Source organism: Prionailurus bengalensis, chromosome B3 (genome assembly GCF_016509475.1).
Source record: "Prionailurus bengalensis isolate Pbe53 chromosome B3, Fcat_Pben_1.1_paternal_pri, whole genome shotgun sequence".
Classification (NCBI taxonomy): Eukaryota; Metazoa; Chordata; class Mammalia; order Carnivora; family Felidae; genus Prionailurus; species Prionailurus bengalensis.
The window spans coordinates 74,005,890-74,030,829 of NC_057355.1; the positions used below are offsets into that span (position 1 = coordinate 74,005,890).

General features: G+C 43.0%; 1 protein-coding gene and 1 non-coding gene across 8 annotated transcripts; one reads left to right on the forward strand and one right to left on the reverse strand.

The window, feature by feature from the left end:
* Nucleotides 1-1,194: 1,194 nt before the first annotated feature.
* HAUS4 (HAUS augmin like complex subunit 4) lies at nucleotides 1,195-20,408 on the reverse strand. 7 transcript variants are annotated; one of them, XM_043555777.1, is made up of 11 exons: nucleotides 20,198-20,408; nucleotides 18,592-19,567; nucleotides 18,164-18,248; nucleotides 15,890-16,032; nucleotides 15,669-15,800; nucleotides 15,071-15,205; nucleotides 14,005-14,101; nucleotides 13,224-13,369; nucleotides 12,729-12,859; nucleotides 12,321-12,389; nucleotides 1,195-1,238 (listed from the first exon to the last, which is right to left on the reverse strand). In XM_043555777.1, the coding sequence occupies exons 3-11, from the start codon at nucleotides 18,216-18,218 to the stop codon at nucleotides 1,232-1,234; spliced, it is 915 nt and encodes a 304-aa protein (XP_043411712.1). In that variant the 5' UTR covers nucleotides 18,219-18,248; nucleotides 18,592-19,567; nucleotides 20,198-20,408; the 3' UTR covers nucleotides 1,195-1,231. The 7 variants fall into 7 exon arrangements, with proteins under 7 accessions (XP_043411712.1, XP_043411708.1, XP_043411706.1 ...); XM_043555773.1 differs by lacking the exon at nucleotides 1,195-1,238 and adding an exon at nucleotides 10,638-11,108 and having other exon boundaries at nucleotides 18,592-18,722; XM_043555771.1 differs by lacking the exon at nucleotides 1,195-1,238 and adding an exon at nucleotides 10,638-11,108.
* TRNAR-UCU lies at nucleotides 2,093-2,177 on the forward strand. The gene has a single exon. It is a non-coding gene; the product is annotated as a tRNA-Arg (tRNA).
* Nucleotides 20,409-24,940: the final 4,532 nt, after the last annotated feature.

Below are 24,940 nucleotides of genomic sequence, written 5' to 3' on the forward strand. Positions count from 1 at the left end.
TCTCCTTACCCCCCCACCCCCAGCCCCACCCTTCCACACCATCCCTAACCCTGCCTGGCATTCCTCACCTTCAGGCCCAGTTCTTCTACCTGATCCTGTTTTTGTGACCTTGTTTAAACACCTCCAGCCCATTGTAAATGCTCCTTTCATCTCTGGTGCTCAGCTCCTCCCTCAGCACTTGCCTCCCTCCCCAGGACCCCTTCACTCACCTCTGTGCCTGCCCAGCCAGCTACACTCTTCAACACCAAAATAATGGACCGTTTGACCCTCCTACTGCTCCAAATTGCGCCTGTACAATCAAGGCTGTCCTGCAGCTACAAAAGTGGCGGAGTTACTGAGGCAAAATAATCTGTGCCGATTTGCATTCTCTTCCTTGTCATCTCTATTATACAGTGTTTATCTGTCAAAATGAATAGAAAGTAGAAACTGTTCTGGAACATAGAAAAAGATGGAAAACTACCCAATTTGTTTACGAAGCCAGAATATACCTAATTGCAAAACCTGTCAGAAATAGCACCCCCTCAAAAAAACCCTATAGACAAATCTCACTTATGCTGCACATAAATGTAAAAATAAAAAATATTTAAGATTAATACATAAAGGTCAACAGTATATTAATATAATAATTATATACCACAACCAATTAGAGCTTAATCTCAGGATTTAAGACAAGATTAGGTATTAGGAAATTTATTTATATAAAAGGTCAAAATAAACCAAACAAAAAAAATTTGATCATTTTTTAATAGTCACCAAAGAGAACGTGGCAAATCAATTCCATTTTCTGTAAACACTCCTAATCGTGTTAATATTCTTCATATATAAACACATGTATTTATATACATGAAGTCAACAGTTTATGTAAAAAAAAGAATGTCTATTTTCATCACTGTGTTATTTAATATTATTCTGAAAAATCAAATAAAATAGGCTGGAAATTTGAAAAAGGGGTTATAGTTTTTGGAAAGAGAGAAGCAAATTTATCACTGTTTGCAGATGATATAATTGTATACATAGAAAATCCATAAGAATCTATTTTAAAATGATGAGAACTGAAAAAAAAGGGGAGGGGGCACCTGGGTGGCTCAGTTGGTTAAGTGTCTGACTTCAGCTCAGGTCATGATCTTGCGGTTGCGGTCTGTGAGTTCAAATCCGGCGTCTGGCTTTGTGCTGACAGCTCAGAGACTGGAGCCTGCTTTGGATTCCGTGTCTCCCTCCCTCCTGTAGCCTTTTAAATGCTGAGAATAACCAGTTAGAAGACATAATTAATAAAAAATATCCCAAAAACATGATAGTTAAGATTATGGACTGTGAAGAGGTGCCTGGCTGTCTCAGTCAGTGGAGCATATGACTTTTGTGGGATTGTGGGTTCAAGACCCACCGTGGTTACAGAGATTACTTAAAAATAAAATTTTGGGAGTACCTAGGTGGCTCAGTTAGTGAAGCATCTGACTTTAGCGGTCATGATCTCACAGTTCATGGGTTCAATCCCTGCGTCAGGCTCTATGCTGACAGCTGAGAGCCTGGAGCCTGCTTTGGATTCTGTGTCTCCCTCTTTGCCCCCCCCCCCCCACCACCACCACTTGTGCTTCTTCTCTCTCTCTCTCAAAACTAAATAAGCATTAAAATTTAAAAAAATAATAAAATCTTTATATATATAAAAAAGACGGGACTATGGAGCCAGATAGAAAGAGATTAAAGTTCTGTTCTTCCATTTACTAGCCACATGAGCATAAACATCTCTGGCCTCAGTTTCCTCATCCATAAGATGGGAATGTAAATAACAGTTTTTATCTATTGAGAATTAGTTAAGTTTAAATGTTTATTTATTCTGAGAGAGAGCAAGCAGGGGAGGGGCAGAGAGAGAGAGAGAGGGAGAGAGAAATCCCAAGCAGGCTCTGTGCTGACAAAGCCCAATGACTCAGGGCTCCAACTCAAGAACCATGAGATCATGACCTGAGCCGAAATCAAGAATCAGTGCTCAACTGACTGAGCCACCCAGGCACCCTGATGATTAGTTCAGTTTAAATTAATTAAAATAGCAACACACTTTCCTGCACATAGTAAGACTTCAATATTGTGATTAGGGGGCGCCTGGGTGGCTCAGTCGGTTAAGCGTCTGACTTCTGCTCAGGTCATGATCTCGTGGTCTGTGGGTTCGAGCCCCGCGTCGGGCTCTGTGCTGACAGCCCACAGCCTGGAGCCTGTTTTGGATTCTGTGTCTCCCTCTTTCTCTGACCCTTCCCTGTTCATGCTCTCTCTCTGTCTCAAAAATAAATAAATGTTAAAAAATTAAAAAAAAATACCGTGATTAGTATTTTCCCCATTCACAGTGGTAACAATAACACTGCTATAAAATACTTAGTTGTAACCTTACTGAAAAATGTGAGGAACCTATATAAAGAAAACAATAGGGGCACCTGAGTGGCTCAGTTGGTTAAGCATCCAACTCTTGATTTCAGTTCAGGTTCATGAGATCAAGCCCCACGTCAGGCTCTGCACTGACAGCGTGGAGACTGCTTGGAATTCTCTCTCCTCTCTCTGCCCCTCCCCTGGTTGCACACACTCTCTCTCTCAAAATAAATAAATAAACATTAAAAAAAAGAAAACTACAAAGTTTTGCTGATACAATGAAAGAGAAAAAAAAGGAGACAGCCGTGTTCTTACAAAAAATGAATCTCATAAAGATGTCAATTCTTACAAAATTAATTTCTCACTTTTACAACATTCAATCACAATTCTAATGGAATCTTTTGTTACTTGACAAAATGATTCCACTGTTCATCTGTATAAAAATCAGACAAGAAAAGCAAAGAAAATTTTAAAAAAGAGGAGAGTGAAGGAATTTATTCTATAGTTTTAGCCCTTTACCTTAAACCCCTTTATGAAATAAGCAATGTATAAATAAAGAGACACAATGTGCAGTTGGTATAAGAATAGAGAGAATAAAAGAGCTAAACCAATAGTCCAGAAACAGACCAGTTGTATGTGTGTACATGTTTGTGATTAAAAATGATTTTATTTGTAATAATAAAAATAGCTAACAATTACTGAGCCCTTCTTTTGTGTCGGGTTCTATGAAAAGCATTCCACATTTATAAGAACGCTGTGAGGTAGGAAATATTATTCTTTCAGTCTTAGAAAGATTAAGTGAGCTGCCCCTCTAAGAAAGAGTTTAAATGGGGTACAAACTCAGGTCGACAGACTCTGGAGCCTTCGATCTTAACCTTAAGATATATCATCTATAATTTTCCTTCTAGAAAGCTATCCTACTATCCTAGACAATCTTTCCAAACTAGGACAAAGATTAATTAAGAGAAATGCTTAGTGTAGCATTTTTTTATGATTACAAAGAATGTAAAACAACAACTTGGATATCCTATAGGGGTATGGTTAAATAAATCATCCATGCAATGAAATCTTAAGCAGCCATTAAAATCAATGTTGCCAGAGAAAATTTAATAGCATGGAGGACCACTCAATGATATGCTATTCTGTGACACAGATTACAAACTGTATACACAGAATGACTTTGATATGTGGGAAAAAAGTGGTATTTTCCAAATTTTCTGTAATAAATGTGTTTATATTATATGGAAGACATTTTTAAAGTTTATTTATTTATTGAGAGAGAATGAGTGGAGGAGGGCAGAGAGAAAGGGGGACAGAAGATCCAAAGTGGGCTCTGTGATGACAGCAGAGAGGCCAATGTGGGGCTCAAACTCATGAACTGTGAGATCATGACCTAAGCTGAAGTCGGACACTTAACCAACTGAGCCACCCAGGTGCTCCTGGAAGACTTTTCTTTAAATTTTACTTATTTTAACAGAGAGAGAAAGAGAGAGAGAGAGAGAGAGAGAGAGAGAGAGAGAGAGAGAGAGAGAGAGAATCTCAAGCAGGCTCCAAGTGCAGCACAGAGCCTGATGTGGGACTCAATCCCACAATCCTGGGATCATGACCTGAGCTGAAACCAAGAGTTGTATGCTCAACTGACTGAGCCAGGTGCCCCAGTTTAAGGCCTTTAGAGCAAAAACTGAGGTTTCCCGCTGAAGAAGAAATTCTGCCTCAAGACAGGAGCATCACTTCTGCCAGAGTTTCCTGCCTACAGCCTGCGCTATAAATTTCAGAATTGCCAGCCCCACAATCATATGAGCCAATTCCTTAAAATAAATCTTTTTATCTAATTAATATAATATAATAAATATAATAATATAACATACATATTAATATAATATAATCATATAATCATAGGTTCCGTTACTTGGGAGAGCCCTGACCTTGCTCTTTGGATAACCCTTTTCTAAACTCTGGGCTAATTGTTTACTTTTCATTATACATTCTTTCTTCAGCCAGGCTTGGTACATTTAAGTGTCTCTAAATTTCACTTGTATTTTTCTGAGACTAGGAAAGCCGCTTAGGCTAGACCTCAGCCACTCAAATACATACCATTTTTACTGTTTTATTTTTTATTTTTTTAAGTTTATTTATTTATTTGGGGGGGGGGCAGACAGAGGGAGAATCCCAAGCAGGCTCTGCACTGTCAGCACCTAGCCCAATGAGGGGTTCAAACTCGCAAATCGTGAGATCATGATCTGAGCCGAAATCAAGAGTCTAAGCCTTAACCAACTGAGTCACCCAGATACCCCATCGACGACATACCACTTTTCTTGGTAAATTATTTCTACAGATTGCTAATCTTGTCCATTATCAGTTGCCTCTTACGTTTTCACTGTCTTAAGGTATGAAAAGACCTACCAATTCCTTTTTTTAGTAACATATAATTTTTTTTTAACATTTATTTGAGAGAGAGAGAGAAAGAGACAGAGCACAAGTGGGAGACAGGCAGAGACAGGGAGACACAGAATCCAAGGCTCCAGGCTCTGAGCTGTCAGCACAGAGCCCCAGGCAGGGCTCAAACTCTCGAACTTGTGAGATCAGAACCTGAGCTGAAGTCGGATGCTCAACTGACAGAGCCACCCAGGTACCCTGACAAAACCTAGCTCAGGTCCTTCAAGGTGGGTAATGCGGAGGGACTGTTCACAGGGTGAGGGGCCCCACAGAGGGGGGTGGATGTCAGGGATTCCTTTCTCCTTTGGGGATCATCAGACTGGGCTCTAAGGGGGCACTGTATTTCCTCTTTGTGGTGGCTGAGGGAAAATGCAGGGTGGCTGCCCCAGAGACCTGGATAGTCACCCTTCATAGAGAACCTTGAAGGAACAGGTTTAGTTTGTCCAAGAGCCCCAGAGCTTCCTTAAGGAGAACAATCCTAGGGGCGCCTGGGTGGCTCAGTCGATTAAGCATCCGACTTCCGCTCAGGTCATAATCTTGTGGTCCATGAGTTCAAGCCCTGCATTCAGCTCTGTGTTGACAGTTGAGAGCCTGAAACCTGCTTCGGATTCTGTGTCTCCCTTTCTGTCTACCCATCCCCCACTTGTGCGTTCTCATTCTCTCTCTCTCTCAAAAATAAATAATTATTAAAAGAAAAAAAAAAAAGAACAATCCTATCCTGAGCTCTGGAGGTGATATACTTTGTTTCTTATTATTGAGGAAGAATCAGCAAGACTTAGTTCTTGATCAGATGTAGTAAAAGACAAGTGAAGGAAGATAATGCCTGCAAAAGAATGAAGAAAAAAAAAAAAAAAAAAAGGGTCGCCTGGGTGGCGCAGTCGGTTAAGCATCCGACTTCAGCCAGGTCACGATCTCGCGGTCCGTGAGTTCGAGCCCCGCGTCAGGCTCTGGGCTGATGGCTCAGAGCCTGGAGCCTGTTTCCGATTCTGTGTCTCCCTCTCTCTCTGCCCCTCCCCCGTTCATGCTCTGTCTCTCTCTGTCCCAAAAATAAAAAAATTAAAAAAAAGAATGAAGGAAAGGCAGTAAATGTAAATCTTTACTGAAACGCGTGAGGGACAGTGAGGGCAACTGAAGTCCAAGATGTTAACCTTCAGCTCTCACTGTCACCCACCCCCTCTGCTGGCCCTCCTCCAATCCCCTTCCCACCTAGTCCACACTAGCCAACGGCTCATCCTGCGAACCTGCTATCTCCACTCACTGCGAAGAATGAGGACCAAGACAAACTGCTGTAGTGTCCCCTTTGGGCAGCACCGAACACCCTTCATGTCCCTTCTCCCACCTCCATGGAACAGTCTGGAGATACTTTTCCTACCAAACTATATTCATAAGCTCAGTAATTAGTTTATTTTTTCATGAAATTACTAGAATTAATATATTGATTTTCTATACCAAAAATGCTTTAAAGGCACTTGAGCAAGAAACAAATGCAATGATATTCAATTAAGCATTGTGTAATAGGGCAAACTGGGAACCATCTGAATATCTATCATAAAGGGAATGGTGAAATCATGATACAGCCATACCCCCAACGATATGAGCTAATATTTCTGTGCATACATTTGCAAATGTTTAGAAAAAGCTCTGCTCTGGCATTATATTCACCAAATCAGTCTAGTTATTCTGGGGTAGTGAATTGGCATAATGGGCTGTGTGTGTATGTACACGCATGTGCACGTTAAACCTTTTACTTTTATATATTTCTGCTTGAATTTTTTTACAAAGCACATTTGTTTTGCTTTTAAGCCAATGTTTTTTATATAGTTGGGCAGCACTGTTGCTAGCAAATGTTCAGTTTTATTTAGGTTTTGGGAAACACGAGGAACAACTAGCTGTCCAGCTCCCTGTCATTTAGGGAACCAGGGCTGGGAACCACTGCCTTGGAAGCCATTTTGTTTTCTCAGGTAGTCACTTCTCAAACCTCAGCTCTCCAGAAACTTGATTGACACCAGGGGATATTCTTTTCAAATTTTGGTCATTTAAGATGAAATATTTGGGGCGCCTGGGTGGCGCAGTCGGTTAAGCGTCCGACTTCAGCCAGGTCACGATCTCGCGGTCCGGGAGTTCGAGCCCCGCGTCGGGCTCTGGGCTGATGGCTCGGAGCCTGGAGCCTGTTTCCGATTCTGTGTCTCCCTCTCTCTCTGCCCCTGCCCCGTTCATGCTCTGTCTCTCTCTGCCCCAAAAATAAATAAACGTTGAAAAAAAAAATTTAAAAAAAAAGATGAAATCTTTCCTTGGTGTGCGATTGACTCATTTCTCACCCTGTGCTTTCACTTACCGTCGCTTCCCCTTTCTCTGTCTTTGTCACTTTTTGCACAATGCCATCCCAGACTCACCTCTACAAATCCTGAACCAAATCTGTTTTCCCTACTAAGGCTCTACCTTATAATCCCGGATTCACTTCTCTTGGTTTTTCAACCATACTCATTTGCACTTCCTGTTACTTTATATTCTTAGACTGTCTTTTAAATTAATTTTTTAACGTTTATTCATCTTTGAGAGGGAGGGAGGGGCAGAGAGAGAGAGGGAGACACAGAATCTGAAGCAGGCTCCAGGCCCTGAGCTGTCAGCACAGAGCCTGATGCGGGGCTCAAACCCACAAACTGGGAGATCATGACCTGAGCTGAAGTTGGATGCTTAACTGACTGAACTACCCAGCTGCCCCATATTCTTAGACAGTTTTTATGTGTCCACTATTGTCTATAAGTTGTAGACACTAAGACAGAGTCCATTTTTTTTAATCATTATTTCAAATACCAAAACCTAGTATGGTTTAAGATGAGTACCTAACTAAGGAAATGCTAAATGCCATAATAAATATCAGGAAAAACTATTTTGAGACTTTTGATGTCATCTCCAGATGCTATGAACTACAAAGGGAAAATGTACTTCTATATTTTAGAGACATCAGCAATTACCACCTTAACCAAGCAATCCAACTCAGCATAATTTAAATCTTTAAAAAAAAATTTTTTTTTTAATGTTTATTTTTGAGAGAGAGGGAAAGAGACAGAATGTGAGGGGGTGAGGGGCAGAGAGAGAGGGAGACAGAATCTGAAGCATGCTCCAGGCTCTGAGCTGTCAGCACAGAGCCCCAGGCAGGGCTCAAACTCTCAAACTTGTGAGATCATGACCTGAGCCGAAGTCGGATGCTTAACCGACTGAGCCACCCAGGCATCCCCAACCCAGCATAATTAATAGTGACACACTCTAACCTGATATGGCTCCAGGGTGATATAATGTGAAGTACATTATGTCATCTATTAAGTTTTCTTTGCAAAAATGTTTACCCTGAATCTAAAAAGGCTGTAGACCTACTTCTAGTTTACAGGAAATATAGGCTTATAGCACTGTCCAATAGAACTTTTTTTTTAAACAGCATTTGTATTTTTTGTTAATGTTTATTTATTTTGAGAGAGACAGAGAGAACAAGTGGGGAGTGTGGGAGGGGCAGAGAGAGGAGAAAGGAAATCCCAAGCCAGCTCCACAATCAGTGCAGAGCCCAACACAGGGCTCAATTTCACACCATGAGATCATGACCTGGGCAGAAATCAAGAGTCGAACACTTAACCGACTGAGCCACCTCGGCACCCCAATAACTTCTTTACATTTTTAAAAACTTTTGTTTATTGGGACTGTGGTGGCTCAGTAGTTGGGCGTCTAACTTCAGTTCAGGTCACAATCTCAGTTTGAGTTCCAGCTCCACATTTAAAAAATTTTAAAAAAATTTAAACGTTTATTAAGTAATCTATACTCCCAACGTGTGTCTAGCGTTGGTAGCATAGTAGTGAGCATAACTGCCTTCCAACGTGGGTCTTGAACTACAACCCAAGATCAAGAGTCCCACTGACTGTTCCACTGACTGAACCAGTCTGGCGCCCCTAGAACTTCCTAGAATGATAGAAATGTTGTATATTTGTACCATCCAATACAGTAACCACCAACCTACTGAAATTTTATGTCATCCTAATTAACTTAAATTTGAATTTACATACCTGTATGTGGCTAGTGGCTACTATATTGGACAGAACAGGAAAGGTGGAAGTTAACTACTGCAGCAAATAGACAATGGGACATTCTACAAAGTAACCAGCCTGGATTTTTCAAAAAATTAATTTCTATTTAAAAAGAAAAAAAAAGGTAGGAGAAATGGTCTATTTTTAAAGAGATTAAAGGGGCGCCTGGGTGGTTCAGTTGGTTAATGAAGTTGAGCCCCACATCGGGCTCTGCAGTAAGTGTGGAGCCTGCTTGGGATTCTCTTTCTCCCTCTCTCTGCCCCTCCCCTGCTTGCACTCTCTCTCTGTCTCTTGCTCTCAAAAATAAGTAAACATTAAAAAAAGAGAGAGAGAGAGAGAGAGAGAGAGAGAGAGAGAGAGAGAGATTGATTAAAGAAACCTAATATCCAAATGTAATGCCTGGGCCTTTATTGGACCCTAGACCAGGAAAACATATTAGGGAAATTTTAATATGACCTGGATAAGAGTTATTACAAAGTTACTAACTTTTAGGTATCATGATTTTATTAGTTATACAGAGGAGTGCCCCTATTTTTAGGAGTTACCTGCTTAAGTATTTAAGAAATGAAATATCACATCTGTAATTTACTATAAAATGGTTCTAGAAAAAAAAAGTCCATATGACCAAATATTTATCAATCTATTTAGAGAGAGAGGGAGGAAGGAGAGAAAAGAAACAGAGAAAATCAAAATGTTAGTAGTTGTTGAATCTAGGTTGTTGAGATTATACTGGTGCTTATTGTTTTATTCTTTTATATTTTTCTGTAAGTTTGAAACTTTACCCCAAAAATGTTGGGGAAAAGAACACTATAGAACTAAGCAATATTGATTATTTCTGACTTTTTCCATTAATTGGTTTGTGATTTGTTACTTTTCCTTATAGATAAATGGCAATAAGCACCATTTACAGAAAAAGCTAAAAAAAAAAGGTTAAAATTGTGTCAGGATACCTGGGTGGCTCAGTCAGTTGAGCATCCAGCTCTTGATTTTGGTTCAGGTCATGAAATCAGGGCTTGTGGGTTCCAGCCCCAGCTCTACATTGACAGTGTAGATTCTCTCTCTCTCTGGCTCTCTGGGATTTTCTCTCCCTCTGTCTGGCTCTCCCCCACTCACACTCTCTCTCTCAAAATAAATAAACTTAAAAAAAAAAAAATTATGTCAAAGACCTTAGTCTTTCCTATAAAGCAATCCAAGACCATCATTATTCATTGTAGCAGAATGCCTCGAGACAGCCTCCCTTGAAAGAAGTTTGAGAAGCTAGGTAGGCTCTTCTAAATAAGGGTGGAGGTCTTCTGCTTCTGTTCTCAGTCCCCGACTGTGATGCCAATCAGGGCCCTGCCTTGTTCTAAAATAAGTGGACTATGAAACTTGGTCCCTCAGGGTGATCTCTTCCCACTCTCTGCTTTCAGAGGAAAAAGTAACCCTCAAACCACACCAGAGGGAACCAGGAATCCAAGGGGCGGGTGTCCCTTCTAGTAACAGAGCTGGGTGCCCTGCTGACTGCCCCACTGAGAGCTGTGGTGATGGAATAGTTCCCCCCCCCCCCCCCCCCCCGCCTTGGCATCGAGCACTCCTCTGGATATTACAGTTCTTCAAGAGCAAGGCCAGATGTAATCCAAGTCTGCTCTCCAAGAATGAAGCCTCTAAGGCTCCAGGTGGGCAGGCTGCACTCCTGCCTCCCACTGCTAGCAGAGGCATTATCCATCGGTCTGTCTGGATCCACTGAGTTCTCCTCCTTACCCACCTTTCATGTTCTTTTTTCATCCTTGCCCAAAGGAAGCATCATCACTTTATTCAGGAGGTAATCAAATATCCTATAGGGCTGACACTGACAAATAGTTGCACATAAAATTATATAAATCTGTTACATTTCCCAGAAGAGACTCAGTCACTGTAAACAAGGAAGAAAAACCAGGACGGTGCCTAAACCACTGCAGGGCTTCAAGCAAGTGTCCCCACACTTCCGGAGTGAAGGTGGGCCTCAGGTGGAGGTGGTCCTTTTGGCAGGAGGGGGAGGCAGCACCGGAGCAGAAGTCCACCTCCAGACCCCCACCAGCCAGCGCTCAGCGGCAGGCCTTGTTAAACTCTTGGAGGGCCCAGCGCTTGTTCTCAGTTGCCTGCTTGAGTTGAGTGTACTCTTTTACCAGCCTGTCAAACTCCTCCCCAAGGACCTCATAGGTGCTTAGGACCTGTCGGGACTTCTCCATGTCCTGCTCTTGTAGGCAGATGGCCCCCTCCAAACGGTCCCTATACACCCGGGGAACAGAAGATACAATATAAGGATCGGCTCCTCAGAAAGTAGACAAGATTATCCAAAAGATACAAAAATGCTGATTGAAACAGGTACATGCACCCCAATGTTTACAGCAGCGCTATCAACAATAGCCAAAGTATGGAAAGAGCCCAAATGTCCATCGACAGATGAATGGATAAAGAAGATGTGGTGTGTGTGTGTATATATATAGTGTAATTAAAAAAAATTTTTTTAATGTTTATTTATTTTTGATAGAACACAAGGGGGGTAGGAGAAGAGAGAGAGGGAGACCCAGAATCTGAAGCAGGCTCCAGGCCCTGAGCTGTCAGCACAGAGCCCGACATGGGGCTCGAGCCCATGGACCAAGGAGATCATGACCTAAGCTGAAGTTGGTCGCCCAACCAACTGAGCCACCCATGTGCCCCTATATACAGTGTAATATTACTCAGCAATCAAAAAGAATGAAATCTTGCCATCTGCAACAAAGTGAATGGAACTAGAGTGTATTATGCTAAGCAAAATAAGTCAGAGAAAGACAAATGTCATATGATTTCACTCATATGTGCAATTTAAGAAACAAAACAGATGAACATAGGGTAAAAGAAGGAAAAATAAGAAAAACAGAAGGGAGGCAAACCATAAGAGACTCTTAAATATAGAGAACAAACTGAGGGTTGCTGGAGGGGAGGTGGGTGGGGGGATGGGCTAAATGGGGGATGGGCATTAAGGAGGGCACTTACTGGGATGAGCACTGGGTGTTGTATGTAAGTCATGAATCACTGGATTCTACTCCTGAAACCAATACTACACTGTATGTTAACTAACTTGAATATAAATTAATAAATTTTTTAAAAAAAGAAAGAAAGTAGACAAGAATGTGACCACGTTAAAATGAATAGGTATGGAGAACACAGGACCAGCTCTGAGTAACTGCACCCTGTCCTCACGAGTTCTTACCTTTTTTTTTTCAAAAATTTTTTTAATGTTTATTTTATTTTTGAGAGAGAGAGAGAGAGAGAGAGACAGAGTGGCAGCAGGGGAAGGGCAGAGAGAGAGGGAGACAGAATCCGAAGCAGGCTCCAGGCTCTGAGCTGTCAGCACAGAGCCCGACGTGGGGCTCGAACTCAGGAACCATGAGATCATGACCTGAGCGGAAGTCGGATGCTTAACCGACTGAGCCACCCAGGCACCCCGGGAGTTCTTACCTAATGAGACGATGAACTTCCACTTTCTCAGTAGTGTAAGTGTCAGACAAGATCTTTAGCTCCTCCATCCTGACAAAGAGAAGAAAGAAATATCAGCCTGATGATCCCTGACAACAGCAAAGTTATGAACACAACAGAGAGTACCTGCCTACGGTCAAGGTGTGGGCTAAGCAGTGACAGGACAAGCAAGGTCACTCTGAGTTCCTGAGCAATGTATCTCATCTCACAGGAAAGCACCTATTTCAGAAGGCTTTAAAAATAAGACTCAGGAATGGTGAATGCTTATGGGTAATCCAAAGGCTAATACCCACAAGGTGCTAGGCATGGTGGAAAGACAGATGAGGGTGACGATTGAAGGGGGTGGTGTGTGAGACAGAGTTCCTTGGACCCACAGGGGTCAAAGCTCACCTCAGCTTAAGGATCATGGCACTGCATTTGATCTCTAGGTACTGAGCATTGATGCGGTCCAGCTCAGACTGAGTCTTAAGCCGGTGCTCTTGAAGAAGCCTCTGCAGCAAGGCTAGGCAGCGGAGAAGCACCTGAGCCCCCGGGAGGCAGGAAGAAGAGGGCAAAATCAAAGTCAGTAGTAAAGAAGGCAGATCAGAAATTCTTGTCTTCCTCAGGGCACCTGGGTGGCTCAGTCGGCTAAGCATCAACGTTGGCTCAGGTCATGATCTCACAGTTCATGAGTTCGAGCCCCACCATCGGGCTCTGTGCTGGCAGCTTGGAGCCTGGAGCCTGCTTTGTATTCTGTCTTTTTCTCTCTCTGCCCCCGCCCCTGCTCACGCTTTGTCTCTCTCTCAAAAATAAATAAACCTTAGAAAAAAATATTCTTGGCTTCCCCCAAAGTGCCCCTGGGGCCAGGATAAAAGGGGGAGTGGCTATCCCACTGCCCTGACAAACCTGGGAATAGGTGGCACTCTTCTTCTCCAGCAGCACCATCTGCTCCTGCTGCTGGCTCTTGGCATCCTGGCATTGCTGCTTCTCACCCACCAGGATCTCTGCCAGTTTCCACACCTTTGCCGCCTTCAAGGTTTCACTGTCTGAATCTGGGCAAAGAAACAGAGGACTAGACAGGAAAACCCTAACTGCTACTGCCCTTCTGAGGCCATTATGAGGCCATTATGAGGCATTTCAGTGCCTTATCCCTTATCTAGCTCTACAAATTCTCTCTTCAGGTTATCTTCTGATGTCCTGTTAAAATGGCCCACTTCTCATAATTAAGTTCTCTTTCCTCTTACCTTTATTTTTTATTTTAAAATTTTATTTATTTAAGTAATCTCTACACCCAACGTGGGGCTTGGCCTCACAACCTAGAGATCAAGAGTCACATGCTCTTCCATCTGAGCCAGCCATGTGCCCCTCGCTCTTACCTTTAATTCCAGATTTGGCCCTTAATTCTTAAGTCAAATAAATAAGATAAGGAGAACACCTATTAGCTTGAACTTTCCTCCCTATTCCATTCCGATTCTCCTAAGAATGAATTCATCCTTCCCTGTAGCAAGAGGACACTCCCACTTGGTTTTCACACAATTCCTTGCTTGTATTCTACCAGCAAGGAAAGAACCCTCTCCAGTGCTTCCTAGCTTCTGTCGCAAATCTATAATTCAACAAGTTATTCTCAGAAGAGCAGACCAAGAGACTGGAAGGTCAGCTGTGGACAGAACAGAGTGCCAGCACTCACCTGAATTGGGGTCATGGTAGCACAGCAGGGTGAAACATTTCTTCTTGAGCTGCTCCTCTACTTCCAGTGGGAGCCGAGCTCTCATCCACACAAAATCCTACATCCACAGGAATGAGAAGGGAGATGCAAATAGACCGTTAGAACTAGGAAGATCCAGCCGATGAGCACAGGATGATAAGTATCTCAGTGATAACCAGAGAAAATGCCTCAAGAGACATCAAGGAGATTCACTTTTAGCCTAGCAAATTTGCAAAGGATAAAATGATGGTTAAGAGCCCATGTTGATGAAAAAGTGGGGAGCTGGCAATATGCACCAATGTTTAATGTGTATATCCTCTTGACCCATTGATCCCACCCCAAGTACTAATACTCCGGGAAATAATCATACAAAGGCAAACCACACCTATGAACTAGCATGATCCTATTAGTGTGGTTTCTAACAGCAAAATGTAGAAACAACCGTATCGATCACTAACGTTGAGCAAACTGTGCTACATTCATACAATGGAATCCTTTTGGTTTTTTTTAGGTTTTTTAGTGTAATCTCCACCCCCCCATCCTGGGGCTCAAACTCACCACCTGGAGATCAAGAGTCACATGCTCTACCAACTGAGCCTGCCAGGTGCCCCCACACAATGGAATCCTACCAGTGATTTAAATTGATGATATACTAAGAACACTGAGCACAAACTACGTGCCTGGAACTGTGCTTGGAGTGCTTTAGGAACTATCGGTTTATTTATGTTTATTTATTGACTTGAAAAAAAGTCCAAAATATATTCAGTGAAAACGGATTATATTCACTATACAAGCATGGAGGCTATAATACCGTTTATGTCAAGTTATATATAAAACACTGTATTTATTTCTAGAGGTAGTATTTCAGCTTTTACTCTCTTCTGTGTAACATCTCTCTCTCTTATTTATTAGAGTTTGGCCCCCCCCCCATGAAATTAATGCATATCATTTTTGAAAAAACAATAAAGTGTAACGAGACCACGTTTAAGTATATGGGAGAAATTAAGCCATTTCACTTCTTTGGTCCCCGTATCTGCCCACTCCCAACCTCTGAGGGGGGCATGAGCTCCAGAAGGTCGGCTTTCTCCACCCCTAGCAGCGGAGGCATTTCCTTCTCCCGGCTGGGCCCTAACAGCCCCGTCAGTTCAGTCACGAGTAGCCGCTGTTCAAGGGTCTCGTGAAACTGAAAGAGAATAAAAAACAAAAAGAGGTTACTATAAAATTTCTCCCACTCCACCTCCTCCATCCTCATATACCAGTTCTTCACACATTTTTAAAGTCCTCAAACACGTTATCCCCTTCAGCTGCCAGCGCTTTCTCCTGTCAGTCTTCCTTTTCAAAACCCTAACAACACACCCACCTCTTCCCCCATAACTACGGTCCATTTCTTTCTTTCCTTTTTTTTGTTAAGGTTTTATTTTTAAGTAATCTCTACACCCAACATGGGGCTCAAACTCACAACCCTGAGATCAAGAGAGGCATGCTCTACCCGCCAAGCCAGCCAGGTGCCCCCTGTCCAGTTCTTTTTTGATAACCATTACTCAAAGCTCCTATTTCCCCTAGATCATACAATCAGGCGAAGCCATAGTTGGCCTAGTCATTCCTGCAGGTGGTAACCAATGCCTCCTGTGTTTCTCCTGCTTCACCTTTTTGTCCTCAGAAGTTAAATTTGTGTCTTGTGTCTTCACATAGTAGTCCACAAGCAGCTCTTGAATGACTCTCTGTAAAATCTCAGACCTCAACCATGTTGTTTTATGCAGTCGAACTTCCTTCCATGCCTAGAAAACCAAAAAAATCCCAGGTAGGAACTTCTCTCTCTTGGAAGATTTTCGCTTCCTCCTATCATCCCTCCCCCGAGAGCTCTTACCTGAGCCTGCTCCTTTGCCAGGGTGAGGCTTAAGCCACTCTCATCTACGTGTTGTGCGAGACTCAGCAGCAGCTTGCTGAAGTGTGGGTTTTGTAACAGGTCCTTTTCACTCAGGTTACAAGGAGGAAGCTGTTTGCTGCACACTTCGTGGGATGTCCCCATAGAGACAAAAAAAAAGCAAGGATGGTATTATATATAATTGAGAATAACTCTTAGCTTAACACTTTCAAAAAGGTTTTTGGTAGGGGAGTTTTTTAAATCTAATGAAATGTTTACTTATTTATTTTTATTTATTTTTAAAAATGTTAATGTTTATTTATTTTTGAGAGAGAGAGAGACAGAATGCAAGGCGTGGGGCAGAGAGAGAGGGAGACACAATCCAAAGCAGGCTCCAGTTGTCAATGCAGAGCCCGATACAGGGCTTGAACTCACAGGCCGTGTGATCATGACCTGAGCCGAAGCTGGCCACTTAACTGACTGAGCCACCCAGGCGCCCCTAATGAAATGTTTAAAAAAACAAACAAACAAAAAAACCCCACAAATAAACTAGAGGCAACACTCAAAGTAACAAGTATTTATAATATATACAAAGATATTGATCAAGGATTAGGGAATGAGTCTCTAATAAAACTAAGAGATTTGGGGTGCCTGGGTGGCTCAGTCAGTTAAGTGACCGATTTTGGCTCAGGTCATGATCTCACAGTTTGTGAGTTTGAATCCTGCATAGGGCTCTGTGCTGACTGTGTGGAGTCTGCTTGGGATTCTCTCTCTCTCCTCCTCTTTCTCTGCCCCTTCCCTGAGTGCATTCTCTCTCTCTCTCTCTCAAAACAAATAAACTTAAAAAAATAATAATGAGATAATAAAACTAAGAGCTTAGAAAATGGAAATACAGTTGGAAAATATTACACAAATAGAGTCAGGAATAAGGGACCTCTTAGTAGGGATCACCACAGTACCCCAAATACCTCATTCACACTGAATAACTAGAATTCTTGAGGAAGGGGGCAAAAAAACTATGTAAAGTTCCTTTGGATGTGATCTCTGGTCACATAAGCAAGACTGAGAAAAGGTATATTCTTAGGGATAAGTGAAAAACTTAATGGAATTCTTATCGTAAACAGAGTTGAGTAACCCACCTGGATTCAGAGCAGCACATGTATGAGAAAAAGTGCAGGAAACTGGGATCCTCTGGTTATTCCATAGGTTCAAGGGGCTTTCTTTAAAAATTTACATTTATTGGGGCTCCTGGGTGGTTCAGTTGGTTAAGCGACCGACTGCAGCTCCGGTCATGATCTCGCAGTTTGTGAGTTCGAGCCCCGTGTTGGGCTCTGTGCTGACAGCTCAGAGCCTAGAGCCTGCTTCAGATTCTGTGTCTCCCCCTCTCTCTAACCCTCCCCATGCTCTGTGTCTCTCCATCTCTCAATAATAAATAAACGTTAAAAAAAATTAAAAATGTATGTTTATTTAGTTTTTGAAAGAGACAGAGCACAAGTGGCAGAGGGGCAGAGAGAGAGGGAGACACAGAATCCGAAGCAGGCTCCAGGCTCTGAGCCGTCAGCACAGAGCTCGACATGGGGCTCGGGCTCACAGACCACAAGATCATGCCTGAGCTGAAGTCAGACGCTCAACCGACTGAGCCACCCAGGCACCCCATCGGCCTTTCTATCTCTTTTGTCACACGTTTTCTGCTGGGGTCCTCTGTTTTACTCCTACTTACCAAACAATCAAACTTTCATTCTTTGGACCCTCAGAAAGTCCCTTTGAAGAATAAGAAATCTCCTTTTTCTCCCCTCAGGCACTGAAGGATCAACATGGAAATGGTCAAAATGTAGAAGATTCAAGTTCTTGAAGGATTCAAGATATAGAAAGGGTGTGAGATATGGAAGAATTCAAGATACGAGACGATATGGAAGCATCTGAGATTTTAGAGTACAAGATATGAGAAAATTCAAGATGCAGGTAGGAAGGAAGCCTTCACAGAGTTTCTTGGCCAGCCTTACATTCAGGTTATGCCTGCTAACACAGCATCAGAGCAGCATGAGTTTTTAGTCCACTGCAGGAGCAGACACTTGATAGGAGCCAGTGTAATATGTTTTCCAATAAGAGAGTATTTAAGAATCTTTATGTATTCTCTAGTTTCCCCCAGAAACTTAGGCTTTTATGTAAGAAACCATACTGGTGAACTTTATAAATCCTTTTTATTATAGAAAGCAAGAACCTGGATAAGATCTCTCTGGAGAAGTCATCAAATCTCGTTCAAATGGCAGCCCTTACCTTGTTGGAGTATTTCCATTCCTTCTCCAGGTGAGCAGAAATCCCCGGATGCCATCTGATTTTCTTGAAATTCTTATCTCTGGAAGTGAGTGAAAGAAAACACAAAGTGAATAAACTGGGTTGCTGCTCCAGAGAAAACTACCATGGGTTCAAGTTTCTGTTGTCTATGAGCTGGGGAGGAACTTCAGGGATGCCTCTTACAGGGAGGGACTATATTGCACATCATGGGTCCCAAGCTCTTGCAAGTTTTATAGACAGACTTCTAAGTGGCAAAACAATTTGCATTCTAAGCACATAAATGTTTCCACTTATTCCAAGCCTTCTAAAAAGGAACCTTCTTTGGAAAGAAAATTTTCCAATTCACTGAACAGGACGATGCTCCCCTCCCCTCACCATTATGTCCAAGTTAAAACGGAGTTGCTACTTGCCAGTGATGAGTGAGTTGGAGGAAGGGAGGGTGGGGAGTCAATGTCTGCTTTTTTTCCCTAGTCAAATAACTCCATTTTCAAATTCCACAATAGTTTCTTGTACTTCTTTAACTTGTCCTTTCATCTAAGACCTGTTGGTAGTTTTTGATCATTAACTTTAGAATCATCCTTCAGGAATGACAAATCATTCCATATTGAACAACCACCATTGGTTTTCACATAGCAGCGTTAGTAAAGAGCACCTGGAGGAAAGAGCATGACAAGAAGACTGACAGGGAGGTCGGCGCCAAAAGAGCAATACAAAGGTGTAGTTAATACAGCTAAGGCTGGGCTGTGGGCTGTGGGGTGTTTTGCCAGAACATGGAGTACACTGAAAAGGATGACATCAACACAAAGGGGCAGTAAAGGTGGGCACAGTTTGGACTCAAGACAAAATTTTTCCCTTGACCTTATCTTCCATTTTTTTGCTCCACCCTGTCCTCTCTGTAAGGTATTAAACTCCAAAGGGCAGCTGAGCCTCCCAAAGAAGACATTGAAGGTTATTAGGATTTAACATTTGATGTTCACAGAACATTTGGTTTACTCCCTTGTTTTATGAGTAGCATCAAAGTAACTACTCATTTATTATTAAGTTTACTTATTTATTTTGAGAGAGAGAGAGAGAGAGAGAGAGAGAGATGGAACAAGAGCAGGGAAGGGCAGAGAGAGAGGACAGAAGGAATCCCAAGCAGCTCCATGCTGTCACCGCAGAGCCCTTGGTGGGGCAGTGGCTCCATCCCACCACCCACGAGATCATGACCTGAGCCAAGATCAAGAGTTGGATGCTTAATGACTGAGCCACCCAGGCGCCCCTACTACTCATTTATTTTGTAACATGGTCTAGAGAGGAACACAGATGAGGAGTCCAGATGCTAGGACTTCATTTGCTGCTGTGTGAAGTTAAGGGAAATGCTTTTTGGTGCCAAACTTTCTTCGCCTGCAAAAGAGATAATAAATCCTGCCTTGGATGAGACATCAAGAATTAATAACACAACTCGTTAACAAAAGCCACTAGTTAAACTCAGTGTTTTAACAATTCTGTTGATCTAAGTTCTGCAGGCAAATTTCGCAGACGGAAATGAGGACCAATCCAAATTTCAAAAAAGTCAGCTGTTCTTCCCTCCCTAGGGGAACTGCCCACTGGGGTTTTCTTAGGGTGCTTTTCTTTACCCTTTTAAAATGTTACAGGGCGTGAACGAAGGCGACAATCAGACTCGATTCTCCACCCTCTGCACTCAGACGTGTTAAAACGCTGCTACAGGGACCCAAGCATTTAAATGTTCTGACTCAGGCGTCTTTTAAATTCTTAGAGCTGTCTTTACACGCTGCACTGAACGTTAAATTGATTTTACAGGTATTTTCACAAGATGTGACCCTTACAGGGCCCGAGATGAATCAAAATGCGGAGAGGGCTCTCCGGCGCCTACTTCCCTTCCGTCTGGGCAGCCAAGGATTCCCAAGGGCGAGGGCGGCCGAGCCGGAGGCCGGGGGCTGGCCGGACTGACCCTCCCAGCACTCCTCTTCCCCGCCGCGCCGCCCTCCGACCCTCAGAGGCAAACCTGCACACCATGGGGCAGCTGAAGCTCCCGAGGCAGTGCGGAGCGGCCTGGGGCGGGATGGCCCGCAGCGTCCACGCCGAAATCCCGCCCGCACCCGGGCTCCGGAACCTCTCACTCGGGCCTGCACTGGGGTTGGGGGAAGCTAGGCCCGGGTGGACTGAGCAGGAACTTCGGGGGAGAGGGGGAAAAGGCCGAAAGTGCACAGCGGCCCCGTGGGAGGGAGGAGGGGCGGGGCCTCGCCTGAAGCGGGAACTGCAGGCCCCGCCCCTCGTCGAGCGCGCGCCGTCAGTCCTCAACCACCTGCGAGCCCGGCTTTTCGGCTTTTGGAGTGCGGGGTGGGAAGGCCTCTTTGCCCCTTTTTCTGAGGGCCTCCCCTTTGTTGAGAGCAAATGTAGAGAAAATGGTAATGATTGCTAACATTTATCGAGGGCCTACAATGAGTCAAGAGCTATGTCAATAGGCTTTACTTGCCTTGCGGGTTCCTCATTTAGTTCTTACGTCAGTTCTTAAGGCATCCTACGAGAGAGTCACTATCATACCCATTTTACAGAGGGGAAAACTAAGGCGCCGAGAAGTTAAGTGACTTGTTCATGGTCGCAGCTCACAGAGTCTAAATCAGACCCAATGGCCCTCTGAACCTTACACCTGCCGCCCACACTAAGCCTGCCAGTCTCTTCACTCTGGCGCTGCCCCCTGGGTCAGCTTCCAATCTAATTTCCTCCCAGGCTCCTCTAACTTCATTATCTCTCATCCTTCATTCACCTCGCTCTCTCAGGCTAGCTCGCTCCCTCTCCCCCCTCCCTCCCTTTCACCTTCTCTCCTTCTTTTTTATTTTTATTTTTTAAATTTTTTTTTTTAACATTTATTTATTTGTGAGACAGAGAGAGAGAGAGCATGAACAGGGAGGGTCAGAGAAAGAGGGAGAGACAGAATCTGAAACAGGCTCCAGGCTCTGAGCTGTCAGCACAGAGCCCGACGCGGGGCTCGAACCCACGGACTGTGAGATCATGACCTGAGCCGAAGTCAGGCGCTTAACCGACTGAGCCACCCAGGCGCCCCATCTCCTTCTTTTTTAAACTACAGGGACTTGTATAGTTTGCTTAATAATAAATCTGGAGCTGGAGATCCCAAGGCTTCTTAGTAACTCTGTGGTCATGTTTTTTTGCATTTTCCTTATGGTTACAGGGTAGCTGCAGAAATCCAAGAAGTACATCCAATTCAACAGCATCCCAAGCGGGCAGGAAGGGGAGGAGCCTTCTTCCTGCAACAGTCAGGGAAGAAAATCTTTCCCAAAGTACATAGCGGACTTTCCCATATGACCAGTGACTTTTCATTGACCAGACTGGGTCACGGGCCCATCTCTAGACCAATGAGCTAGATATCTTCCATTTGCCCCCCAGATAACCAGTAAGGACTGCCTGTAAATACTTCAGGGTTTCCATATGCCCTACTTTCAGCCAATGAGGGGTCCCAGCAGGAGGCTGGATGGGAGGGAGGGGATGACTGACTTTCTCACTGGGCTTGACCTGAGGCTGCCTACAGACTTTAACCCAAGATCATTACTTCTGTCAAGGGGGTTCCCCTACCTCTCTCTGTCTTAAACACCACTCACTCCCACCCTCTTTTCAAAGTTGACTGGAATGTAATCATTAAGTGAATTATTTCTAAAATAATATTTGATGCTAAGTAAATTACACCAAGTTTCTCAAATCTCTTGCATCAGGGAAGCTGGTAGTCTGGGGTGGTGGGGCAGGAATCTTGGTTAGGTGTGCAGGGTGGTAGAGAGTTTCATATTTTCCTTTAGTACCAACCAGAGAGTTCTACTGGCAATACATAGAGGAATAGTGTGATCCAGTGCAGAAATTTTATATCCCTGGTCATCTTGTCAGCTGCCACCTTTCGTGCTTAATATTAAAGTGCTGTCATTTTCTACGGCTTTTAAAAATCATTTATGCTTCCTCAGCTCTGTGGTGCAGCATCATTAAATATCAGGCATAATGTCCCTAACAAACGACACTTGGAACAAAATAGCAAGCATGCTTTGGTGACTCAGAGCTGATCAGAAATCTACTGAAATTTCATGTCTCGTATTTGTCAAGTTTTATAATCTGGTACTACAAAGCTTTGGCTAAACAGCTCTAAAGGACTTGGGGAATGCAAAGGTGAAGGGTGAAGAGGCCTGTCTTCAGATAGTGCAGAGGGGAACGAGGGGGAGAGCCATGGGAAACCTTGAATTGGCTCAAACCTTCATATGTAATTATCTGTTCCAGCTCTCTCTCTGTCTGTGACCTTGGGCTTCAGGTTCCTTATTTGTCACAAGGAGGAAATAACATATTTCTAGCTCCTCCAATCTCGTAGTGTTGATGTAATGATCAAATGAGATAATGGCTGAAAAGTGCTTTGGAAAGACTATCAAAGTGTCTTTGATAGTCAATTTTAAAATTGACACTTATTGAGCACATATTAAGTGTCTTGAGAGAGACACATAGATAAATATGACCCAGTCCCTGCCCTGAAATTCATAATCTAGTTGAGAAGATAAGACATGCACACGAAAAGCAAATAATAAATACTAGAAGCAAATAAATACTAAAAGCAAATTATAAATACTAGAGGGGCACCTAGCTGGCTCAGTCAGTAGAGTATGTGACTCTTGATCTCAGGGTTCTAAGTTTGAGTTGGGTGTAGAGATTACTTAAAAATAAAAAATCTTAGGGTTGCCTGGGTGGCTCAGTCAGCTCAGTGTCCAACTCTTGATTTCGGCTCAGATCATGATCTCAGTTTGTGAGATCTAGCCCCACGTCGGGCTCTGTGCTGATAGCATGGAGCCTGCTTGGGATTCTCTCTCTCCCTCCTTCTCTGCTCATGTGAGTGCACACTCTCTCTCGATATAAATAAACTTAAAAAAATGTTTAAAGGTTATAAATACTAGAGAAACTTAAAAAAAGGTACAGAACTCTTTCTGCAGGAATGGATAGTAAAGACTATGAAATCAATCTTATCTTAACTGGGCCTAAAAGGAGAGAAAATTCGGATCATTTAGAATGGAGGAATATCCCAGCAAGCATAGGCACAGGGAGTCCAAGCTGCTTTCTGGGTTCAAGAGGACACTGGCCCAGCTGAAGTGAAGGACTGTATAGGCCAGTTCTACATAAGACTACAACATTTAGCCCATAGACCATCTGGGCAATCAAAACTGCAGCAAAGTACTGAAAAAAGATATTACAATTGCACACTGTCTGATGTCCTTGAGCAAGTAAGATTTGCAAGAGAGTCCCTAGAATTCATTGTCTTTCTCTCTCCCTCTCCCTCCCTCCCTCCTTTTTTACCCCCAAATTAAAACAAACAAACAAACAAACAAACAAACGAAAAACCACTCACACAGGGGCATCTAGCTGGCTCAGTCAGAAGAGCACAGGACTCTCGATCTCAGGGCTGTGAGTGAGTTTGAGCCCCATGTTGAGTGCAGAGATTACTAAATAAATAAATAAATAAATAAATAAGAACTAAAAACAGGGGCTCCTAGGTGGCTCAGTCGATTGAGCATCCAACTCTTGATTTCTGCTCAGGTCATGATCCCAGGGTCATGAGATTGAGTCCTGCGTTGGTCTCCTCCCTGAGTGTGGAGCCTGCTTGAAACTCTCCCTCTGCTCCTCATCCCTGCTCACGTGTGCTCTTTCTCTCTCTCTGTCTCTCTCAAAAATAAAAATAAAAAACAACAACAACAAAAATACACACAAAAACAGTTTTATTTATGGGGCACTTGGGTGGCTCAGCCAGTTAACCATCCAAGTCTTGGTTTCAGCTCAGGTCATGATCACAGGGTTTTGTGGGTTCGAGCCCCATGTCAGGCTCCACAATGACAGTGCAGAGCCTGCTTGGGATTCTCTGCCTCCTTCTCTCTCTCTGTCCCTCCTCCACTTGCGCTGTCTCTCTCTCTCTCTCTCAAAAATAAATAAACTTTAAAAAAAAGTTTTATTTAGGTATTTTGACATACAATATTTAACATGTACAATTCATTAAGTTTCAACCTTAACTATACATATGTGCTATCACCATAATCAATCAAGAGAGTGAACATATGCATCACCCTCTAAATGTTTACTTGTGCCCCTTTGTAATTCTTTCTGGCCCCTCCCAACCACTGATCTACTGTCACTATAGATTAGTTTGCACTTTCTAGAATTTTATATAAATGGAATAAAATAAAGATGTACTTTTTGTCTGGCTTCTTTCACTCAGCATAATTTTGCAATTCATAAATGTACTAGTATCAATAGTCCATTTTTTTAGTCTGTGTCTATTGTTGAGAAGTGGCATGAAATCCACTTTAAAACCTTCATTTGTTTGGGTTTGTATTCAAGGAGGTGCTTCCTCCATGATCCTAAGGTACCTATCTCAGTGCTTGGCATATGGAGCGCTTATTTGTTGAAAGAATGAATTTTCACCACCCCACAATGTTAATTCCTTATATAGTTTTGTTTGTTCCATGGAACGCTTGACCTTTATAGGCCTGTTTCTTCATCAGTGTTGTTCATCTCACATTCTGCTATGCCATATGCAAAATACAATCACTCACTTCTTAAATGTTCTTTAATGATAAAGCCAAGAACATGCTCAAGTATTCCTGAGCTAGATTCTTGCAAGGAATGGGAGGGGGGGGGGGGGAAGCGTGTAGAAAGATAAATTAGGCATAACTCCTGCCCACAATCTAGCTCTACTTTCTTGGAGACATTGCTCTTGATCTAGTA